The 24,199-nt window shown below is 43.9% G+C and overlaps 1 protein-coding gene across 2 annotated transcripts; it reads left to right on the top strand.

The window, feature by feature from the left end:
• PDCD2L (programmed cell death 2 like) lies at positions 1–19,710 on the top strand. Of its 2 annotated transcripts, none has more exons than XM_054710434.1 (7): positions 1–118; positions 234–403; positions 508–568; positions 2,302–2,669; positions 6,038–6,148; positions 13,547–13,695; positions 19,533–19,710. In XM_054710434.1, the coding sequence occupies exons 1-7, from the start codon at positions 11–13 to the stop codon at positions 19,661–19,663; spliced, it is 1,098 nt and encodes a 365-aa protein (XP_054566409.1). In that variant the 5' UTR covers positions 1–10; the 3' UTR covers positions 19,664–19,710. The 2 variants fall into 2 exon arrangements, with proteins under 2 accessions (XP_054566409.1, XP_054566408.1); XM_054710433.1 differs by having other exon boundaries at positions 2,296–2,669.
• Positions 19,711–24,199: the final 4,489 nt, after the last annotated feature.

Genomic DNA, 24,199 nt, shown 5'->3' with positions numbered 1-24,199 from the left:
CCCCGTCGTCATGGCGGCCGTCCGGAAGCCAGTCCTGCTCGGTCTCCCAGACGCAGCGGTGCATGGCTGCCCCACAGGGCCAGGCGCCTGGACTGCCAGCAAGCTGGGCGGCCTTCCGGTGAGATGGGGCGCCGGAGTCGGGTCGGCGGCGGGTGCTGGTGCGGGGTGAGGGCGTGGGCTAGGTCCCGGGCGCTGTCCGGGTCTGAGCGCCGCCCCCCGCCCCCCGCCCTTAGGACGCCCTGCCCGCGGTAGCAGCGCCGAGGCCAGTGTGTGCACGTTGCAGGCAGCCGCTCGCCTTGGTCGTGCAGGTGTACTGCCCGCTGGAAGGCTCCTCGTTTCATCGGCTACTGCACGTGTTCGCTTGCCCCAGCCCCGGGTGCGGCGGCGGCGGCGGGGCGCGCAGGTAGGTGGGAGGTGCTGGGCGCCGCGCCGGGCGCCCCGGGATGGGTGGTTAGCTGGCTGGCGGTCCGGAGTGGAGCCCTCACCGCCGTTATCTTTACCCTGAAGCTGGCAGGTGTTCCGCTCCCAGTTCCTGCAGATGCGAGAGAAAGAAGTGCCGGACGCTCAGGTAAAGCGGTTGTGCATGTTAGGAGTTGCCGTGATTTGAGGGTATGTTACAGGATATCGTTTAAGACAAACATTAAGCCCTGTTCTTTGGAATTTTTTTTGCTCTTTTCTGAACCATAAAATGCTATCTCCTTAAGGTTAGTTGTGTCTTTTAATATACACTGAAGGATTTGAGGCACATAATTTACTGATTTTTTTTGTTTGGGAAGAAGTATGAATGTATACATATACGTGGTTGTGTGTAATACATATATGTGTTTACAGGAAAAATTCTTACTGTGATATGTATATATGTATATGTATATAACTCATTTAATAAGACGAACTCTGAATTTAATAATCTAAAAGTCAGGCAAATGGGTAGCAGCAGAACAAATTTCAGTCTCCCTTTGCCTGTAAGTGTTGCTTTATATATATACTAGAGGCCCAGTGCATGATTGAATCATGCACGTGTAGGGGGGGAGTTGGGTGCCTGTCCGCTGGTGCACCAGGCCTTTCAGAAGCCTCCAGTGAGGCAGAGGCTTCTGAAAGGCCTGGTGCTTGAGCGGACAGGCACCCAGCTCCCCCGCTTTTGATGGTCCACAGTGGGACGTGAGCTCGCTGCCCCAGAGGCCCATTCTGTGCTGCAGCACAGCCATGGCGCAGACGCTGAGCTCGAGCCGCTGCTGGCAACGCGAGCTCAGCCTCCCGCCGGCCCAATCGGCCACCCCGGCCATCCCGAGTCCCGCCCCCCCCTGCCTCCTGGCCAATCGGGGGCATAGCGAAGGTACGGTCAATTTGCATATTTGTCTATTATTAGGTAGAGGACTAGAGGCATGATGCACGAAATTCGTGTAAGAGTAGGCCTTCCTTCCCCTGGCTGCCATCACCAGCTTACCTCTGGCACCCGGGACCTGGGCTTCCCTCCTGCCACCAGCAGGCACCTGGGACCCAGGCTTCGTCCGGTCTAATTAGTGTATTACGCTTTTATTATATAGATGCTGAGTTCTTAATATGTGCCAGGCACAGTACTAGCAGTACTGGGGATAATAAGATGACCGTGGTGTCTGCCTATATTTGTCAGGGTTCATTTGGAGATAATAGATAAGCAATTTGTCTTTTTAAAGATGAGACATAAAATTAGATTTTTGCTAACTTACTGGATAGGCTGGAGAACGCAACTCCAGGAATGACCTCCAGAATGACACCTCAGAACTGGTCTGTGAGAGAGCTGCTGTGCTACCTCTCTCTGCTGCTGTCAGGAAGCTGAGGTGTGGGCTCCTGAACTGGTAGTTGCCCTGTCAGAATGTTGGTTCCAGAGCCATGCTCTGTCTCCCTCTGTAGAGTTTTGCTTCAGGGCCTCTCAAGTTTGTCTTTCTCTTTAGTGGACCTGATTAGCAGACCCCTTATCAGATTTGGACCCCTAGCTGCTAGAGAGTCTGGGAAAGGTAATTCTTTCCTGCTAGATTCTGCAATACATGAAGCACAACTGAAAGAGTTTGGAACAGGTGGTTGAACAAGACAGTGGACTGCATCTGCCATCCTGCCCCTAAAGAGGAAAGATACTCTCTGCCACCTCCAACATGCTTATAAGTAAATGATGTCCATGAAGTGAATCAGATTGTGCTGGAAGGGAAGTGGCTGTGTGACTCCTCCCTTAAGGAGGTGAAGGGATGAGTGGCTGAAGCCAAGGGAATAGGTGAGATCACCCAGGTGTGCTTGGACCTCATTCACTGGATGTTCTTCCAGAAACAGGAAAATGGCCTTGCAGCTGAGGATTGGTGTGAAGGTGCGGATGACTGGGGAAGTGACAATGAGGAGGCGCCTTCACCACAGCTTACCTTGGATTTTGGAAATTATTCTAACAGTGCCAAAGACATAGACTGGACTGTCCAGCTCCAAGACCTCCACCTTCAGGATACTTACCCGAATGCTGCTCTTCCTGTGCCTCCTGGGGAAGGAATGGCCTTGCCTCCTGTAGTGCCACAGTTCCTGCCCCACTACATCTGTGTGGTAGAGGAGGAGGATTACAGAGACGTTGTCAGTCTAGATCATGCTCATAGCCTTCTCAGGGAATATCAACAACGAGAAGGAATTGATATGGAACAATTGCTTTCCCAAAGGTGAGAATGTGTGCAGCTGAGGTTAAGAGGTGACTTGATCCGAAAGCTGCCCCAGTAGATACCCTTTGGTTTTACCCTAATACGTGGGAAAACTTTTTCAGGCAGAACTTGTCTGTGTAAGACCTTTTTGCTGCAATCTCTTGAGTTAGCTTGAAAACAGAAGTTAGGGATGCCAACTATTTACAGAAGAAGATGTGCTCACTATCTCTTGTTTTCTGCTACTAAATGTATAGCTGAGACAGGTAAGTTAGAAAAATGCTATTTGTGCCCTGGCCATTGTGGCTCAGTTGGATGAGCCTCTTTTCTGACATGTAAAATGGAAGTGACTTTGATAAATACTGTCTTATCATCAGACTAGTAGCCCTGTGCACAAATCCGTGCACCAGTAGCTCGCTAGTAGCTCGCTGCCCTGCCCTCCTGTAGCTCCCCCTAACCCCTGTCATAGCTTGCTGCCCTGCCCCCTCCTGTAGCTCTCTGCCACCTGCTTGTAGCCAGTAGCTCAATGCTGCCCTCCTGTAGCTCTCTGCCTGCTGCCCCGCCCTCCTGTAGCTCCCCCGCTCCCCTCATAGCTTGCTCCCCTGCCCCATCCTGTAGCTCTCCACCACCTGCTTGTAGTTCGCTGCCCCACCCTCCTGCAGATCTGTGATGTGGTCGTTACGCCTTACGGTGTAACATAATTAGCATATTCCTCTCTTATTATATAGGACTAGAGGCTCGGTGCACGAAATTCGTGCACTGGGGAGGGTGTCCCTCAGCCCAGCTTGCACCCTCTCTAATATGGGACCCTTCGGGGGATGTCCAACTGCAGGACATCCACAGGAATCGGGCCTAATCCTGCAGTTGGACATCCCTCTCACAATCCGGGACCTCTGGCTCCTAACCGCTCACCTACCTGCCTGATTGCCCCCTAACTGCTTCCTTGCTGGCCTGATTGCCCCCTAATTGCTCCTCTGCGGGCCTGATTGACCCCAAATACCCTCCCCTGCTGGCCTGATCACCCCCAAGGCTTTTATTAGTATAGATATGACCCTGCACAGAAAATTTTACTAACCCTGCTTTACAATAAGGGCTTGACGATTGAATCATTAGGACCAGAGACCAAGATTTCCTTTCTTTGAATAGTGGAGGGAATACTTACCTTGTCTTTAAGTTGCCTGGAAATTAAAATGAGATAATGACTTAGAAAAGTATAAAAGCACCATATAAAGACAACTGTCTTTTTAATGAAGTGGCAAAATGAAAAACACTTTTTATTCTCCCCTTCCTTCCTTTATAGCTTTTATTTAAACTTTGAAATTTATAAAAATTTCACTCCAATTTTCATTTCTTTACATTCAACATTATTTTGTATTGGTTTCAGGTTTTATATTAGTTACAGAATAGTGGTTAGACAATCATATACTTTACAAAGTGTTTCCCGATATTTCTAGTACCCACCTGGCATCATACCATCATTACAATACTATTGACTATATTCCCTATTTAAGTGACAATGGGTTCAGTCTTTCTTTTGTGTTTCTTGTCCTTCCTTTTCTTTCTCACTTCTTCCCTCATTTTCTTTATATAGTATCTCAATTGGCCATCAAAGCTCAGTGAAGGCACTGGGACACGCTTCATCCATTTTACAGACCAGGAAACTGAGGCCAATTCCAGTTGGCTGTGGAACTTGACTCAGCACACAGGAAGCCCTCAGAGCCATGCTCTTTGTGCTTCCTAAGGGGCAGCGGCCCAGCAAACAGAACAAACCTTCCAGTCAGGCTTCCCAGCCTCTTTCTCAAGCACCTCTTCATTGTGGATGCTCCACATTCTTTCCTCTCCCCCCATTCTTTACTGCCCCCCCTTCTCCGAAGAAGGTGGAAGGCTTCCCACTCACTGCCTAGGCATGCTCTGCCATGGGGCAGGGTGTAGCGAGCTTGCTTTTGGGTCAAGGCAGGAGCAGGAGTCACTGCCTCTGAAGTGTGAAGGCCGCCTGAGCGAGGCCCATTAGCACTGGGAGCTTCTCTGAATCACATCAGTCCAGTACCCTGCAGTGCAGCACCCCTTCACTGAAGTGGCTCCACCCCTCAATCCCCGCCTCAGGGGTGAGGGTCCTTGCCCCTCTGCCAGGAGTCCTTCCATGCCCCTTGATCCCTGGCTGGGCCCACCCACATCTTAGGGGCACTGCAGAACCTCTGCCTCTCTGCAGATGAGGCAGATCCCTGCCCTAGGTCTCCGCAAAGCTATGAATCTGTGGCCAGAGGCCTGGCCTGGGTCTCAGCAACCACATGCCTGCAATGTTCCCAGGGACCCTGGGAGGGGCTGGGCGAGTCCTGCCATGCCCCCCCAGGGTGGCCATCTCCCCAGGGACCCACGGGAGCGGCTGGGTGAGTCCTGCCATGCCCCCCCAGGGTGGCCATCTCTCCAGGGACCCCCAGGAGCGGCTGGGCGAGTCCTGCCACGCCCCCCCAGGGTGGCCATCTCCCCAGGGACCCGCGGGATCGGCTGGGCGAGTCCTGCCACGCCCCCCCCCCCAGGGCGGCCATCTCCCCAGGGACCCGCGGGAGCGGCTGGGCGAGTCCTGCCACGCCCCCCCAGGGTGGCGATCTCCCCGGGGACCCCCGGGAGCAGCTGGCTGGGCCCGGCCGCGCGCGCCCCCTCCCCCCCCCCCCCCCCCGGTGGCGATCGCCCTGGGGACCCCGGGGAGCGGCTGGCTCGGCCCGGCCACGCCCCCCCAGGGTGGCGGTCACCCCCAGGACCCCCGGAACTAAGAGGATTGGGCGCCGCCATCTTGGTCTTCTCAACAGCCGGATAGGCCACCCAGAGTCCCGCCCCCAGCCTCTTGCAGGCCCAATCATGGGCATAGCGGAGGTGCGGTCAATTTGCATGTTTCTCTATTATAAGGTAGGATGGTTTGGGGAGTCAAGTGAGAGAGTAGGTCTTGAAGGGCTGTATAAATCAAAGCCCTCTAAAGACGTAAGCATGATTATTTTGCTGTTATAATTACAACAAGATATTTGGAGAGATGACCTGGTTCTGTACCAGAGCTCTTCCATTCGTAATCTTTTTCAGAATAATTTTGGGTTGCATAAAGACGTGTTAGTGTTTGAAAATAATCCAAATGGAGAAAGAAATGGAAGGAGTCATTGGACACAATGACTCTTCACATTGCAAACAATTATTCCAGAGATGAAAATGGTTAGGGAGCAGGGCTTGGGAAAAGGGTGGGCAAGAGGATTACTGTTATACATTATAATGTATTAAATGTATGATATTTAAATTGTTTGCATATGTTAACTTTGGTAAAAAAATTTTTAATCACCTTTACTCTTCTAAATACTATAATTCTCTAGATATAGACACTCAAAACTATTTTTTGCTTCTCTTTTTAGTCTTCCTAGTGATGGTAATGAAAAATATGAGAAGACCATAATTAAAAGTGGAGATAAGATATTTTACAAATTCATGAAGAGAATTTCTGCTTGTCAGGAGCAGATATTGAGGTAAAGGTACAATTTTCTTTTATTTCTCTTGATATGTTAGTTTGGAAAACACAGGAAAGTAAAATGAGAAAACTAGTATTCCTCAAACTGAAGCTAAATTTTAGTATATTACATTCACTTATTTTTTTATGCATTTGGATGCATGGATGCAGGTAGGTATTGTGTATTTTTTAAAAATATAATTGGACCCTAGCCGGCTTGGCTCCATGGATAGAGCGTCGGCCTGCGGACTGGGGGGTCCCAGGTTCGATTCTGGCCAAGGGCACGTGCCTGGGTTGTGGGCTCCATCCCCAGTAGTGGGTGTGCAGGAGGCAGCCAATCAGATTCTCTCTCATCGTCGATGTTTCTAGCTCTCTCTCCCTCTCCCTTCTTCTCTGAAATCAATAAAAAATCTTAAAAAAATTTTTAATTGTGCTATCAGCTGTTACATTGTGTATATATATATATATTTTGGGGACACCCTGTATTACAGAGGTTAGCCTTTATTATTATGATTAATTTTCTTGATTTGTTTGTTTTTTGACTTTGCTTATAGATATATCATTGGGTATTTAAGTGTTCCCATCCAGTTTGTTTCAGTTTTGCAGTTTAGTGCTGCATTACTGAAATCAGTAAAAATATATGTAAAAATCTTCTATATCTTCTATATATAAAGAAACCTAATATGCAAAGTGTCCCCTTGGGAGTTCGATTGCTCACTATGATGTGCACTGACCACCAGGGGGCGACGTGGAACAAAGGAAGGCCCCAGCCGGCAGCCAGAAGGCCCCAATCGGCCCTGATAGCTGGCCAAGCCTAGGGACCCTATCTGTGCATGAATTTCATGCACTGGGCCTCTAGTCTACTCTAATGAAAGAGTAAGATGCAAATTGACCATACCCTTGCGACACCCACCAGCCAATCAGGAGTGAGTATGCAAATTAACCCAACAAAGATGGCAGATTAATTTGTATACGCAGGCACCGAGTGCTTGGGGCAGGGTGGGATGCAGGCATTCCGCACCATCCCAAGTGGCTCCGGCCGGAGCGAAGGCGGTACCAGCAGCCAGGGGAAGGAAGGCCCATTCTTTTTTTTTTTTTTTTTTTTTTTTTTTAATATATTTTTATTGATTTCAGAGAGGAAGGGAGATGTATAGAGAGATAGAAACATCAGTGATGAGAGAGAATCATTGATCAGCTGCCTCCTGCAAGCCCCCCACTGGGGATTGAGCCCACAATCCAGGCATGTGCCCTTGACTGGAATCGAACCTGGGACCTTTCAGTCGCAGGTCGACACTCTATCCACTGAGCCAAACCAGCTAGGGCAGTGGTCGGCAAACTCATTAGTCAACAGAGCCAAATATCAACAGTACAACAATTGAAATTTCTTTTGAGAGCCAATTTTTTTAAACTTAAACTTCTAACGCCACTTCTTCAAAATAGACTCACCCAGGCTGTGGTATTTTGTGGAAGAGCCACACTCAAGGGGCCAAAGAGCCGCATGTGGCTCGCGAGCCACAGTTTGCCGACCAGGGAGCTAGGGCAAGACTTCGTTATTTTTTTTTTTTTTTTTTTTAATATTTTTATTGAGGTATTATATGTGTACATATCTTACTATTACCCCCCCCCACCCCACACCCACACATGCCCTCCCCCCCCAGAGTTTTGCGTCCATTGTTTATGCTTATATGCATGCATACAAGTAAGGAAGGCCCATTCTTGCACGAATCTTTGTGTATTGGGCCTCTAGTAAATAAATAAAAAGCTTATGCCTGGCCAGTGTGGTACAGTGGTTGAGCATCAACCCAAGAACCAGGAGGTCACAGTTCGATTCAGGATTGGCACATTCCCAGGTTTCCAGCAATCTTCAGTGGGGGGCGTACAGGAAGCCGCTGACAATTGATGTTTCTCTCTCCCTCTCCCTTCCTCTCTCTGCAATCAATAAAAACATATTCTTAAAAAATAAATAAAAGCCTTAAAAAAATAAAGGAATGAATTCTAGTTCCTCCACATCCTTGCCAGTACTTCATATGGTCAGTGTTTAATTTTAGCCATATTAGACGATGTGTATTAGTAGTATTTCCTTGTGGTTTTAATTTGTATTTCCTTGACGACTAATGATGCTGAACATCTTTTCGAGTGTGTTTTCCATCTGTATCTGTCATCTTTAGGAAAGTGTCAGTTCAGATCTTTCCCCATGTTTTTTTTTTTTTTTTAAATATATTTTATTGATTTTTCACAGAGAGGAAGAGAGAGGGACAGAGAGCTAGAAACATCGATGAGAGAGAAACATCGACCAGCTGCCTCCTGCACACCCCCTGCTGGGGATGTGCCCGCAACCAAGGTACATGCCCCTGACCGGAATCGAACCTGGGACCCTTGAGTCCGCAGGCCGACGCTCTATCCACTGAGCCAAACCGGTCTCGGCTTTCCCCATGTTTTTATTGGGTCATTTATTTTTTTGTTGTTGAACTATAGGAATTCCTCATATTTTCAGGATATGAGTTCTTTTTGAGGTTATATATACATTTCAAATATTTTCTCCCTTTATGTGGTTTGCCTGTCATTTTATTAATAGGGTCTTTTAAGGTGAAGTTTTAAATTTTGATCAAGTCCAACGTAACAGTTTGGGGTTTTTTATCCCCTTATAATTTTTACTTTTTAATAAATACAGCATTACACAGATCCTGTGTCCAGTGGCCTTAGCAGAACGTTGCTTCGGAATTTGTCTCGGACTGTGCCACTGTTCCATGAGGATACTGCCTTTCCCCAGATTGCTCTGATTTTCTTAGGTTTCCCACCAGGAGTCACTGTTGGTTTTTGCCTATACACATCTTTTTCCTACATAGATTTCAGTTTCATCTCAAGCATAAGCATCTTCAGTTTTAAGAAGAGCTGCTCTAGCTGGTTTGGCTCAGTGGATAGAGCCTTGGCCTGCGGACTGAAGGGTCCTGGATTCAATTCCGGTCAAGGGCACATGCCTGGGTTGTGGGCTCAACCCTAGTAGGGGGCGTGCAGGAGGCAGCCGATCAATGAATCTCTTTCATCATGGATGTTTCTATCTTTCTCTCCCTCTCCCTCCCTATCTGAAATCAATAAAAAATTAAAAAATAAGGAAGAATAGCTGTGTGCTCCCTCTGGTTCTAGAGATCCCACTTACAGCTAGCAGCCTTCCAGACATATTTGTTGTTTTAGAGTTCCTGTTCCCAGCAGGCTCCCAGATGGTAGAGAGGCTGGTTTTTTGTTTTTGTTTTGCTTAAGAAAGTTCTGCCTAACCCAAGAAGGTTTTTTTCTGTGTTTTCTTATAGAAATTTTTATTTTCAGTTTTTACATATATGTCTGTGATCCATTTTCAGTAAATTTTAATATATGACATATGAGGATCAAGGTTCATTTTTTTCCATGTGAATATCCAGTTATTATAATACCAGTTTTTATTTATTACTTACTAGAGGCCCGGTGCACAGATTCATGCACCAGTGGGGTCTCTCTGTGTGGCATGCGGGAATCCAGGGAAGAGCCACTCCCACTTTATGAGTGTACTGACCATCAGGGGGCAGCTCCTGCATTGAGCATCTGCCCCTTGGTGGTCAGTGTGCGTCACAGCGACCAGTTGACCAGTTGCTTAGGCTTTTATATGTATAGGTTACTGTTGTCTTCTTATCAATTACTGGGAGAGGAATGTTAAAACCTCCAACTATGATTATGGATAGCTTTTTCTCCTATTCTGTCATTGTGTCTCATGAATTTGGTGCTGTTTTAAGTTATGTACACTTAGTGTTGTTATATTTATCTGATGAATTGGTGGTATTATAATTATGACATGTTCCTATTTATTTCTGCTCATACTCCTTCCTTCGAATGTATTTTGTCTGATGTTAATATAGCCACACTAACCTTCTTTTGTTTAGTCTTTGTTCACTCTTTTACTTGCAACTTCTTTCTTATTTTTATATAAATTATCAATTGATTTAAACTAAAAAGTAAACAAAAACAGTTCACCTATTTGCCTCCCTCCCAACCTCCACCTCTGGCAATGACCAGTCTGCTCTCTGTACCTATGAGCTTGGTTTTCGTTTTCTTTTAGATTAATTCTCCATATAAAAGAGATCACATGGTATTTATCTTTCTCTGACTTATTTCACTTAGGGTCAACCCATGTTTATCATAAATGGGAATATTCATTCTTTTTTTTTTTTTTTTAATACATTTTATTGATTTTTTGCAGAGAGGAAGGGAGAGGGATAGAGAGTTAGAAACATGGATGAGAGAGAAACATCGATCAGCTGCCTCCTGCACACCCCCTACTGGGGATGTGCCCGCAACCAAGGTACGTGCCCTTGACCGGAACCGAACCCGGGACCCTTCAGTCCGCAGGCCGACGCTCTATCCACTGAATATTCATTCTTTTATATATGTACTAGAGGCCCAGTGCATGGGAATCATGCACTGGTGGGGGGGCGTGGCCTGCAGGGATCAGCCCGCTGTGGGAGCGCCTCTGCTCATCCCAGTCAGCCAAGCATCTGTGGATCCACCCTCTGAGTGGCTGCTCCCTGGTCCGACATCTTCCGTGGAGCCGGGTATCCTGTCAGGGCTGGGCCCGGGGACAATAGCACTGAGAGATGGCAGAGTAGGCCTCAGTCCTGTGGCAGCGATGAACCCACCTCCCAGCCTCCGGGGTCAGCTCTGCGAGCCCGGTTGTGGCACTGTGCAGCCTGCAGGCATCTGGAGGAGGCGGCAGGGAGCGAGGAGGAGGAGCCTGGGGTGCGGAGTGACGATCGCAGCCTGGGTTCCTGCCCGTTGGCCTGGGGTTTGCAGCGAGAGCAGCCGTTCATCCCAGTCAGCCGAGCGGCTGTCTCACTGTGGTAGCGCACTGACTACTAGGGGGTAGCTCCTGCATTGAGCGTCTGCCCCCTGATGGTCAGTGTGTATCATAGTGATTGGTCAACCAGTCTTTCTGGTTGTTCTGCCATTCTGTTGCTGGGCTTTTATTATATAGGATATATACATATATATACACATATACACACTTATACCACAATTTCTTTTTTTTCTTTTTTTTTTGTTTCAGAGAGGAAAGGAGAGGGAGAGAGAGAGAGAGAAGCATCAATGATGAGAGAGAATCAATGGGCTGCCTCCTGCATGCCTCCTACTGGGGATTGAGCTGGCGGCACCCTGGGCATGTACCCTTGACTAGAATTGAACCTGGGACCCTTCAGTCCGCAGGCCAATGCTCTATCCACTGAGCCAAACCAGTCAGGGCTATACCATAATTTCTTTATCCATTTATCCATTGATGGACACTTACATTGTTTTCTTTTTTTTTTTTTTTTAATATATTTTATTGATTTTTTACAGAGAGGAAGGGAGATGGATAGAGAGTTAGAAACATCGATGAGAGAGAAACATCGACCAGCTGCCTCCTGCACACCCCCTATCGGGGATGTGCCTGCAACCAATGTACATGCCCTTGACCGGAATCGAACCTGGGACCTTTCAGTCCGCAGGCCGACGCTCTATCCACTGAGCCAAACCGGTTTCAGCTGAAGAACTTATTTTAATTATTTTTTTTTGAAGTGAAGACTTGTTGGAGACAGTCTTTAAGGTTATGTCTGTCTAAAAATGCATTAAAATTTATTTTTTTAAAAATATATTTTATTGATTTTTTACAGAGAGGAAGGGAGATGGATAGAGTTAGAAACATCAATGAGAGAGAAACATCGATCAGCTGCCTCCTGCACACCCCCTACTGGATATGTGCCCGCAACCAAGGTACATGCCCTTGACCTGGAATCGAACCTGGGACCCTTGAGTCCGCAGGCCAACGCTCTATCCACTGAGCCAAACCGGTTAGGGCTTAATATTTCTTTTAATGGACATTTTTATTACATATACTGGTGCATGAAAATTCATGCACTGGAGGGGGCTGGGGAGTCCCTCTGCCCGGCCTACCCCCTCTCACAGTCTGGGAGCCCTCAGGGGCGGGAGGCGACCCGGCGATCAGAGGAAGGCGATGTCCCCATCACACCTCTGCTGCTGCCACTGCCGGCAGTGCAAGCCTCGGGTGGCCCTGGTTACCTGAGCCTCGGGTGGCCCTGGGCGACTGGGCAGCTGCCATCTGAGGCTTGCCTGCACCTTGGGCGTCAGCTGGGCAGCTGGGGGGCTGAGGGGACTGGGGCTCCGGAGGCAGGTGCGCAGAGTGGCCAGACCCGCCTGGGGGCGGGCTTGGCCATGCCACGTGCCTGCCGCCCTGGCGTGGCTAAGGGGACTGGGCACTGCCATCTTGTGGCTGTGGGTGCCACCATCTTTGGGGGTATGGCAGTCAATTAGCATATTCCCTCTTTATTAGATAGGATATTACTTTTTACTTTTATCTTTCAGTACTGAAAAGATTTTCTATTGTCTTCTTGGTTTATTGTATTCATTAGAAATTAATTCTTATTGTTTCTGGTTCTGTTTTTAACATATTTATATTTTGTGTACTTTAGAATTTGTGTGTTTCAATATATTCTGCCTGGGATTTGCTGAGCTTTTTGAATTTATGGGTTGATTACTTTCCATTAATTTTGGAAAAATTTTGGTCATTATTTTCAAATATTTTTTCTATCTTTCCTTCTAGGACTCTAGTGAGTTGCATGTTAGATTATATGAAATTGTCTCATGATTTTTAAAGCTTTTTTTCCTTTTGTTTTAAATTTTCACTTTTTGTTTCATTTTGGATATTTATATTTTCCTCAGACATAGAGGTTTTTTGTTTGTTTCCAGTCTACTGTTTTCCTTTATGGAGTGAAGTTATTTCTGATAACACATTTCTGTTTCAGTCTTATCATTCCATTTCTGTGTTAAATGCCTAATCTGTTTATTGCATGGTCACCTTTTCTACTAGATTCTTTTACATGTGTATTATTGGTATTTTAAAATCTTTGTCTGGTAATACCGTTATCTTGTCTATGGATCGGTCTCCTTATATTGACTTGCCTTATGGATTAAATTCTTCTGCTTCTTTGCATATCTAATAACTTTTTTTAAAAATTGTTTACCAGGAATTGTATGTTGAAGAAAGGTAGATAGTAAAGTAAATATTTACTCCTTAGAAGGGCATGCCAGTAGTGAGAAGGTCTGAGTCTGTTTAATTTGCCGTTGAGCTGAATCCGGGCTTTGTGGCATTTTTAGTTAGAATCAGTTCCACATTGGCTTTTGTGCCTACATCCAAACTTTGAATCAAGTATTGATAAAACTTCAGATATCTTGCCATGCTTTACAGGTTTGCTGCTGGTGTTTTGAGCCTGTGGATTTTCTTTTTCTCTGGCTTAGGCCTGGTACTCTGTAAGAAAGAAACAAAGTTTGCAAAGCGAGCTCTTAGATCTTGGAATGTGACTTGTATGTGGTCCTGACTGTTTTTTTTGTTTCCGTGCTCTAGGTATTCCTGGAGTGGACAACCACTGTTTTTGACCTGCCCTACATCAGAAGTCACTGAGCTCCCAGCCTGCAGCCACTGTGGAGCCCAAAGGACATTTGAGTTCCAGCTTATGCCAGCGCTGGTCAGCATGCTAAGGAGTGCTGATTTAGGTAATAAGCTCTTTATTAATTTGAGTTTGTGAATTTATGGCACTAAATTGGAATTATTTTTAAATGAAAGGCTATTTTGTTTTACTTACTAATAAAATATAAGCATATTACAGAAAATTTGGGAAATTGAAATTATGGTAAGGAAAATTAGAATCCAATCAATCTAATGTGAATGCACTGATAACAATATAGTTGATTTAAGGCCACACTATTTTCTGTCCTTAAAATTATTTTCATCTCACCCTATCCGGTTTGGCTCAGTGGATACAGCATCGGCCTGCAGACTGAAGGGTCCTGGGTTTTATTCCGATCAAGGGCACATGCCTGGATTGTGGGCTCAAACTCCAGTAAGGGGTGTGCAGGAGGCAGCCAATCAGTGATTCTCTCTCGTCATTGATGTTTCTCTCTCTCTCTCTCCTCTCCCTTCCTCTCTGAAATAAAGATATATTTAAAATTTTTTATTTTCATCTCATTATAATATAATAAAAATGTATTATGTAATACATACTTCCCTCCCCTCCCCTCTCTCAAATGAATAAAAAAGTCCCGTGCAGGAGGCAGTCAAATAATGATTCTCTCTCATCATTGATGTTTCTCTCTCTCTCTCTCTCTCTCCTTGCTCTCTGAAATCAATAAAAAAATATACTAAATCTTAAAAAAAAATAACAAAAAGAAGCCCTAGCCAGTCTGGCTCAGTGGATAGAGTATCAGCCTGCAGACTGAAGGGTCCCGGGTTCGATTCCGGTCAAGGGCACATACCTTGGTTGCAGGCTCCTCCCTGGCCCAGGCCCTGGTCAGGGCTCATGCAGGAGGCAACCTATTTCCCTCTCTCTTCTACTCTCTCTTTAAAAAAAAAAAAAAGGGAAAAAAGTCTTCAGGTGAGGATTAAAAAAACAAAAAGAAGTAAAGGCCTTCCTCATGTCAGTTACTAGAGGGAACTTTTCTTTTTTAATTGATTTTTAGAGAGAGAGAAACATCTGATGTGAATGTGAAAGGGAAACATTGATTGGCTGTCTCCTACACACCCCTCACTGGGGTTCAAGCCCACAACCCAGTCACATGACCAGGAATTAAACCCAACAACCTTTCAGTGCACAGGATGACAGCCAGCTAACTAACTGAGGCGCACTGGCCAGGGCTAGAAAAAACTTTTTATTGCAAGTTTATTTTTTTATACTTTCCTCTAAACATACTTTATGTGTATACACATGTAAAGCAGTTTTTTGGACAAAACTAGGTTTTAGCCGAAACCGGTGTGGCTCAGTGGATAGAGCGTCAGCCTGCAGACTGAAGGGTCCCAGGTTCGATTCCGGTCAGGGGCATGTTTATTGGTTGTGGGCACATCCCCAGTGGGAGGTGTGCAGGAGGCAGCTGATCGATGTCTCTCTCTCATCGATGTTTCTAGCTCTCTGTCCCTCTCCCTTCCTCTCTGTAAGAAATCAGTAAAATATATTAAAAACAAACAAAAAACTAGGTTTTATAGGCTCGCTCTCTTTCTCGTATATTGGGTAACTTTTTCCATGTTAATATATTAGAATTTTTTGCAAATAGCTTTATTGAGATGTAATGGCATATAACAAAACTATATATTTTAAGTGTGCAGTCTGCTAAGTATTGACATATGTATACACATGAAATCATCACTACCATTGTCAAAGTAATGAATGTGTTCCTTACTCTCAGAAGTTTTATTTTATTTTAAAACTATATATTTTAAGTGTGCAGTCTGCTAAGTATTGACACATGAAATCATCACACCATTGTCAAAGTAATGAATGTGTTCCTTACTCTCAGAAATTTTCTCAAGCACCTTTGTACCCTGTTCTATACCCTTCTATAAACCAATTGACTTTTTCATTATAGATTAGTTTGCATTTTCTAGAAATTTCATAAATGGAATCATTTACTTTTTGTTTGTTTATTTTTACTAATAATTACTTTGAGATACATCCATATATTGTATATCAATATATCACATATTTTTCTCTCTTTTTTTTTTAATCATCACCCAATATTTTTTCCATTGATATTTTACAGAGAGAGAGAGAGAGAAGAATTGCTGTGAGAGAGACATATCAATCGGTTGTCTCTCCCACACATCCCAAACTGGCTGGGGATTGAACCTACAACTCAGGCACATGGCCTTGACCAGGAATCAAACGCGGGACCTTTTGGTGTGTGGGCTGACAATCCAACCACTGAGTCATACCAGCTAGAGCAATAGATCGCATCTTATAGTTGTTGATTACTATTTTATGGGTACATCACACTTTGTTTATTTATTTATTTTTTATTGATTTCAGAGAGGAAGGGAGAGGGAGAGATAGAAACATCAATGATGAGAGAGAATTTTTGATCGGCTGCCTCCCACGTCCCTCACTGGGAACCAAGCCCGCAACCCAGGCATGTGCCCCTGACCGGAATCGAACCTGGGACCCTTCAGTCCGCAGGCTGACGCTCTATCCACTGACCAAACCCGCCAGGGCACACTTTGTTTATTGATGGACATTTTTTGGATGTTATGTGTTTCCATATGGGGCTGTTACAAATACAGATGCTATGAAGATTTACATGAACAGAGGTGTTGTTGTTTTATAATATATTTTTATTGATTTCATAAAGGAAGGGAGAGGGAGAGGAGAGAGAGATAGAAACATCAATAACGAGAGAGAATCACCAATCAGCTGCCTCCTTCATGCCCCCAACTGGGGATGGAGCCTGTAACCCAGGCATGTGCCCCTGACTGGAATCAAACCTGCGACCCTTCATTTTGCAGTCTGATGTCCTATCCACTGAGCCAAACCAGCCAGGGCTAATTTTTTAAAAAAATACATATATTTTTATTGATTTCAGAGAGGAAGGAAGAGGGAGAGAGAGATAGAAACATCCATGAGGAGAGGGAATCATGGATCAGCTGCCTCCGGCAAGTCCCCCACTGGGGATCGAGCCCACAACCCAGGCATGTGCCCCAGACTGGAACTGAACCTGGGACCCCTCAGTTCACAGGCCAACGCTTAATCCACTGAGCCAAACCAGCTAGGGCTAATTTTTTTTTTTAATGATAGTTTATTTTGTTGTTAGGCTGTATTTTATTTTATTTGTTTATTTTTTAGGGTTAATCAATTTATTGTAAATATTGAGTTTATTTTTATATGTATCATCTTTTGTTATGCTTTATGTTTATCACACTTTTCATTTGTATTTTCCTTTTTTTGGTTTAATAAATCTTTATTGTTGAAAGTATTACATATGCCCTCTTTTCCCCCCATTTACTCCCTCCAGCCTGCCCCAGGCCTTCACCACCCTATTGTCTGTGTCCATGGGTTATGCATATATGTATACATGGTCTTTGGTTGATTACCTCCAACCCACCTACCATCCTTTGCCTCTGAGATTCTGCGCTCTGTTCCATGCTTGCATGTCTCTGGATCCACTCCATCAGTTTATTTTGTTAATTAGATTCCACATATGAGTGTGATCATGTGATACTTGTCTTTCTCTGACTGACTTATTTCACTTAGCATGATACTTCTAGGTCCCTCCATGCTGTCTCAAAGGGTAAGAGATTCTTCTTTTTTACTGCTGCATAATATTCCATGGTGTAAATGTACCACAGCTTTTTTATCCACTTATCTGCTCATGGGCACTTGGGCTGTTTCCAGATCTTAGCTATTGTAAATTGTGCTGCTATGAACATAGGGGTGCATACATTCTTTCTGATTGGTGTATTGGATTTCTTAGGATATCTTCCTAGAAGTGGGATCACAGGGTCAAATGGCAGTTCCATATTTAATTTTTTTGAAGAAACTCCATACTCTTTTCCATAGTGGCTGCACCAGTCTGCATTCCCACCAGCAGTGTACTAGGGTTCCCTTTTTCTCCACATCCTCGCCAGTACTTGTCATCTGTTGATTTGTTAATGGTAGCCATTCTGACAGGTGTGAGATGGTACCTCATTGTCGTTTTGATTTGCATCTCTCTGATGATCAGTGACTTTGAGCAGGTTGTGTTCCTGGCCTGAAGAAACTGCAAGGAGGCTAGTCTCTAGGGAGAGGAAGCCAGGTGTTGCTACGTGATGTCATTACCTGGAAGGTTGGACACTTAGCATATTAGCCTTTTATATATATAGATCTTTTGGTATTGAATGTTGCTTTTTAGAAAACTTGTTTTCCCCCTTTGTAACTAACATTTATGCTAGGATGCCTGTAGAATTTTCTTTATTCATGAAGTCAAGTCACTAAACTAGTTAAATCTTGCTGTCCTATTGTTCTATAATCCTTTTATCATGGGACAAGATAGGTTTTTGGACCAATATATTTTCCTTTCTTTTAATTTCTGAATATCTTTTGTTGCACGTAGCTTTTCTGCTGAAGCAACACCAGTTCCTTTAGTCACCTTACCCCTCTGAAATCCATGTTAACATCTTTTTCCTTTTCCTCTGCATTCATTGAGATTCTCTCAAGTTTTTCCTTTCTGCCTATAATTAGGTTTCACCTGTCTTTTCTGTTCCTTGTGCTTTCTGATATTTTTCATTAGATGTATAATGGGCTGTTTTGACCTTCAGATGTTTCTTCTTTTTCTGACCCCCTCCATAATCTCCCAACTGTGACAGGTCTCTGAGCTCAGCCTTCATGTACACTACTCAGGTACTCGGTATTTTATTTCATTTTTATTTTTATTGATTTCAGAGAGGAAGGGAAAGGGAGAGAGAGACAAACATCATTGATGAGAGAGAATCATTGATCAGCTGCCTTCTGCATGCCCCACACTGGGGATCGAGCCCGCAACCAGGGCATATGCCCTGATCGGGAATCAAACCATGACCTCCTGATTCATAGGTCAAAGCTCAACTACTGAGCCACACCGGCCAGACGGGATTTTATTTTGTGTACTGCCTTTTTTCCTAACCCGGCGGTTAATAGTTCTGAGGCTCCAGCCTTCTCCTGTCCTCTGCAAATGCTTTTACACATGCTTGTTAGAAATTATTTCAGATACACGAGGTTATTTCCCCCAAATCAGCTCTATTTTGGCCTTCTGTCGTCTGGCTTTGATCATTTTCTTACCATTAAACCTGTCTACATTTTTTCCCCCTTCGTTGCTTCAAACCAGTTGTCCACCTCATCCTGTTGTCCTGTCTTCCTGTTCTGTTATTAGCAGGAGTTGTGTTGCTCATGTTTCCTTGGTACCACTCTTCATGGCTCCATCCACTGATAAATTTCTATAAGCTCTTAGGATTTATTTACTATTTTTTGCCTGAGTCCTTTCTTGGTGGTAGTGTGTTCCTGTTGGAGTGATGTATTTTTAAATGTCAGATAGTCTAGACAGATGTAATGAAGACTTGTTTAGATTTTCATTTATTTTTTTAATTATATTTTCCTTTTAAATGTGCTTTTTGTCATTAGTGGTCACTTAATGTAGGAAAGAGTGTGACTGAAAGTTAGCACTGTTTTTGCTTTACATAATTATTTTTTCAGATTTTAAGTTAAAATCACTCCTTGTATCAGTTAGCCTGATATTGAGCTATCTTTCTCCTTTCCTTCTATCATCGTCTAGTTGCTTAACTAACCTCTTTGTTTGATGGTAAACACATAACACGTGCCAGGATCTGTTGTAAGTATCTTACATGGACTAGTTTATTTAATCCCCTCACAACATTGTGATGAATCCAGTCATTATTACACAGAGGTGAAGTCACTTGCTAAAGGTGGTAGAGCTGGAATACGAACCTAAACTGTCTTGCTCCAGAGTGGACTCTATCCACTAAGCAAACTCACATATTGAGTGTATCTCCTAACAGTTGCTCTTAGCTGGGATCCTGACTTTGTTATATTTTTCAGGTCTTTCTGTGGAATTTGGAACAGTTCTAATTTACACATGTGAGAAGAGTTGCTGGCCTCAAAATCAGCAGACTCCCATGGAAGAAGTTTGTATTGTACAAGAAGACCCAGATGAATTATTATTTAAGTAGAATATTTCCATTTTTAATTTAAATTCAAATAAATTTTAATGTCCAAATTTGTGTTTTTACTTCATTTTGACTTACAAGCTATTCACTCTTGTTAAGTGTTGTCTCGCTTGTTGGCACCATGCTGGGACTGAAGCGAGATTTAGAACCTCCTGGCTGTGGGCTGGTCTACCAGGATTAGTAGCCTTTCCCCACAGGGTAAGCGTGGAATGAGGCTCGTCTGTAACAGAGGGCAGCTGTTCCCTGCACAGACAGCCTGATGGACGTTCTGGGAGGGTGAGCAGCTGAAGAGCCAGGAGCAGCCATCAGCCTCTAATTCCCCTGCTGCCTCTGCCCCTCACTGCACTCTTGCAGCCCTTGGATCCTGACAGATCAAGCCACTCTGCCTGCTTCAGCTGCTTCAGGCTCCCACCTTCTGCCTGTGCAGCATCACAGGAAGGGGCCCTTACTGAATGCTGGACGTTGTCCTTCCATCCAGCCATGTACTTTTCCAAGTTCTCTTTCTATTCACTTTTTGTTATTAACCCCTTCCATTCTGCTACTCCTTGACAGCAGTATGAAAACACTCCACCAGTTTGTACAGACCTGCTCTTTGCCTGCGAAGATGAGGAAACTGGATATAAACAATTTGGTTTGCAACTCTGGTAAATAACACATTAGGCCCAGAGTATCATGAGATGGGGTTTTTCTGGACAGTGCTGTCTGCTTAGAACCCTACCTGATCCTTCCCCCTGGGGCACCTGAGGGAAAGTGGCTGGCTGTGTACAAACTAAAGGTGCTGGTCAGTGAGGCTTCAGGCATGCTGGATTTTGTTGGGGAAGACAATTTTCCCTTCTAGATTCTTGTCTGAGACACCCCCAGTGTAATAAAAGATTAACAGAAGAAAATCAAGCTTAATAACATGTATCCCTCTTGTATATAAGGGAGAGACCCAGGAAAACTGATTAACTCGCAGAAATGGTCCAAGCCATCATCTTAAAGACCTTGTTCAGCTAAAGAGAAAAAGTATTGGGAAACAAGGGGGGACCTAGTCAGGAGAGGTTACTAGACACAGTAAACAAAGGGAGGGTTATATATTGTTAAGGCGGAAAGGACAGTGTAAACGCTTGTAAATGTAAAACTGCACATGGCTATGTAAATACCTAGGTCTAGAGAGGCCAGCAAGGGCCCTGAGGAGTAGGATTAGGACCTTTTCAGTTTTTATTTCCTGCATTTAAAACACTGAATTTGGTGGGCAAGTATTTTATACTTTACATACACACAGAGACATATTCACAAAGAAAAGCCACGGCCCAGGGGAAGAAGAGGGAGGCAGGAGAGAAGCCAAGGAAGTGGCTCCCGTTCACTGAGTATCTAGAGAGGAGTAAGTTCAGCCCTAACCGGTTTGGCTCAGTGGATAGAGCGTTGGCCTGCGGACTGAAGGGTCCCAGGTTCAATTCCGGGCAAGGGCGTGTACCTTGGTTGCGGGCACATCCCCAGTAGGGAGTGTGCAGGAGGCAGCTGATTGATGTTTCTCTCTCATCGATGTTTCTAACTCTCTTTCCCTCTCCCTTCCTCTCTATAAAAAATCAATAAAATATATATATTTTTAAAAAAAGAGAGGAGTAAGTTCAGCATCTCTGGGGGCCTCTGTTCGGTTTAGCTGCCAGGGTGGGGCCTTTGTGAGAGCCGCCCAATATAGGGAAGAAATATGAGCAATCCACTACGCAGGGGTGCCCCGACCCTGGTTGGGCACTCTGACACTCCCTGCACCTCCTGCTTCAGGGCAACAGCCTACGTGTTCCTCACAAATCAGCTTGGCCTGTAGTCTGTGAACTAAGCAGTTGATTAGAAAGACCATAGAAGTCAAAAGCATTTTTTTCCTGTTTTTTTATCTTTACCTTTTTTCTTCCAATAATTTTTTAAATAAAGGAATGGCAAGGAAACAGGCCTGTATTTTTCCTAAAATAAATTTTATTTTTATTGATTTCAGAGAGAGGAAGGAAAAGAGAGATACTAGTAGAAACATCAATGATGAGAATCATTGACCGGCTGCCCCCTGCTAGGGATTGAGCCCACAACCTGGGCATATGCCCTGTCCGGGAATCAAACTGTGCCCTCCTGGTTCATGGGTCAACGTTTAACCACTCAGCAACACCGGCCAGGCTTTTCTAATAATTTTTAATTAAAGATTTTTCGTATAATATTGTGTAAAAATTTAAGGTGTACAATGTGTTGATTTGATACATTGATATATTTATTATGATTGCCATTGGAGTGATATTTAGCGCCTCTATCACATTAGATAATTATCCTTTCTTTTCAGTGGTTGGATAACAATATTTTCCCAATTTTAAAATGAGCATTTTCTTTGAGGAGCTTGAGCATCTGGGAAATACACAAAGCTTTAAAGAAGAAATAAAAATTGTAATTCCACCACACACATGCAAAAATATTAGCTGGTTTTCTTGTGTTTTTTTTTTTGTCAAAGGTTCAGAAATAGCCAAAGTAAAACCAATGAACCACTGAAGTAGTAATTAGTAAAAGTTTATTGTGTACACACCAAAAAGACAGTTTCTAAACCAGGAACACTTGAACCAAAACATGGAATGAAGCTCAGGGGTATATTATTACAAAGCAGCTTATACAGTGAGAAAGTATCTTCACAGTAGTTGGTAATTAAACTAAATTAATGGCTAAACTGGTTTTGTCCAGGGAACCTCCAAGACTGATCTTTATTTGCTTTTGAGTTTAACAAATTTGTTTTTTTACAAAATTTAATCATACAAATGGTTTTGTATCTGTTTCATTGAACACTGAAGCAATTTCCTCCAATAATATTTGCTCAGGATATAATTTGTATTGCTACAAAGTATTTTTAAAAAATAGGCATAAAAATACAAATTTTTGCCAATTTTTATTCTTTTTTATCTTTCTTTTATTATTTTATTTTGTTGCCATTTGTTGTTCTTATGATAAACATGCACATAGCTAAATCTTTTTCTCCATTTGATTTTTTATTTGTTTTGTTAATCCTCACCCGAGGGCATTTTCCATTGATTTTTAGAGGGACTGGAAAGGAGGGGGTAAGACAGAGAGAGAAACATCAAAATGAGAGAGACACATTATTGGTTGCCTCCTGAACGCACCCCCAACTGGGGCTGGGGATCAAGCCTGCAACCGAGGTAGGTACATGCCCTTGACTGGAATCGAACTGGAGACCCTTCAGTCTGCAGGCCAACGCTCTATCCACTGAGCCAAACCAACTAGGGCTCATAGATTTTTTAGGAAGAGAGAGAGAGAGGAGAGGGAGAGCAAAACATCAATAGGCTGCTTTCTGTACTCCCCCTACTGGGTATGCAGCTCGAAAGCTGGGCATGCGCCCTGGCCAGGAATTAAACTAGGGACCTTTCTGTGCCTGGGATGAGGCTCAACCAACTGAACCACATTGGCCAGGACTAAATCTCTTTTTTTAAATTTTAAATCAGTGATAATTGTCATAGGACAAGTTTTTTGAATTGGGATGAATGAGTCAAAAGCAATGCATAATTTTAAGGGTTTTGAATCAATTTCCAAATTATCCTAGTTAAAGAAAAAAGACAACAGGCTCAGAATGGTGTTACTTATGCTAAACCCCACATCACCAAATTAGGTAATCTGCTTGATAAACTCGCTGTCATAAAGGAAAGTGACTTTGCAATAACCAACCCACTTTTTGCCTAGTATAACGTTCTTTTTTCTACTCCCTTCTGCCTTCTGCCTCTAAAAGTCTTATTTTGTACAGTTCCTCAGAGATCCTTTCTGTTAGATTGGGCCCTGCCTGATTTGAATTGATTTTTGCTCAAATAAACTGTTGAAGTTTTTAATATGCCTCAGTTTATCTTTTAACATACTCTAGAAAAACTTTGCTTTAGCCATGCTTATTTTCTTATTCTTTTGTGTGTGTGTGTGTGTGTGTGTGTGTGTGTGTGTGTTAATCCTCGTCCAAGGATACTTTTTCCATTGATTTTTAGAGGTAGTGGTAGGAAAGAGGAGAGAGAGAGAGAAAGAGAGAGAAACAATTGGTTGCCTCCCATACATGCCCAAACTGGGGCTGGGGATTGAACCTGCAACTCAGGTATGTGCCCTTGACTGAGAATCAAACCTGTGAGAATTAAATCAGTGCACAGGCAGATTCTCTAACCACTGAGACCACCAGCCAGGGCTGTTTTCTTATTCTTTGGCAAGAGTGTTATACTTTTCTTGCCATTAAAGAACTGTTTTCAATTACAGTTGCCATACAATATTACAGTAGTTTCAGGTATACAACATAGTGATCAGACATTTATATACCTTATGAAATGATTCCCCCCAATAAGTCTAGTAACCACCTGGCATCATACATAGTTATTAAATTGACTATAATCCCTATGCTGTACTTTACATCCTCATGACATCTTTTGTTGTAGTGAACCCCTTTCATGTCTCGCGTGGTTCAGGGTTCAGGTTCAGGGTTCGGGCTCTGGAGGAGGCCGCACACAAATGAAAGAGACTAGAAAATATTAATTTGGAAATATTGGG

The sequence above is a fragment of the Eptesicus fuscus genome, chromosome 21 (assembly GCF_027574615.1).
Source record: "Eptesicus fuscus isolate TK198812 chromosome 21, DD_ASM_mEF_20220401, whole genome shotgun sequence".
NCBI lineage: Eukaryota > Metazoa > Chordata > Mammalia > Chiroptera > Vespertilionidae > Eptesicus > Eptesicus fuscus.
This window is presented reverse-complemented; position numbering and strand designations above follow the sequence as displayed.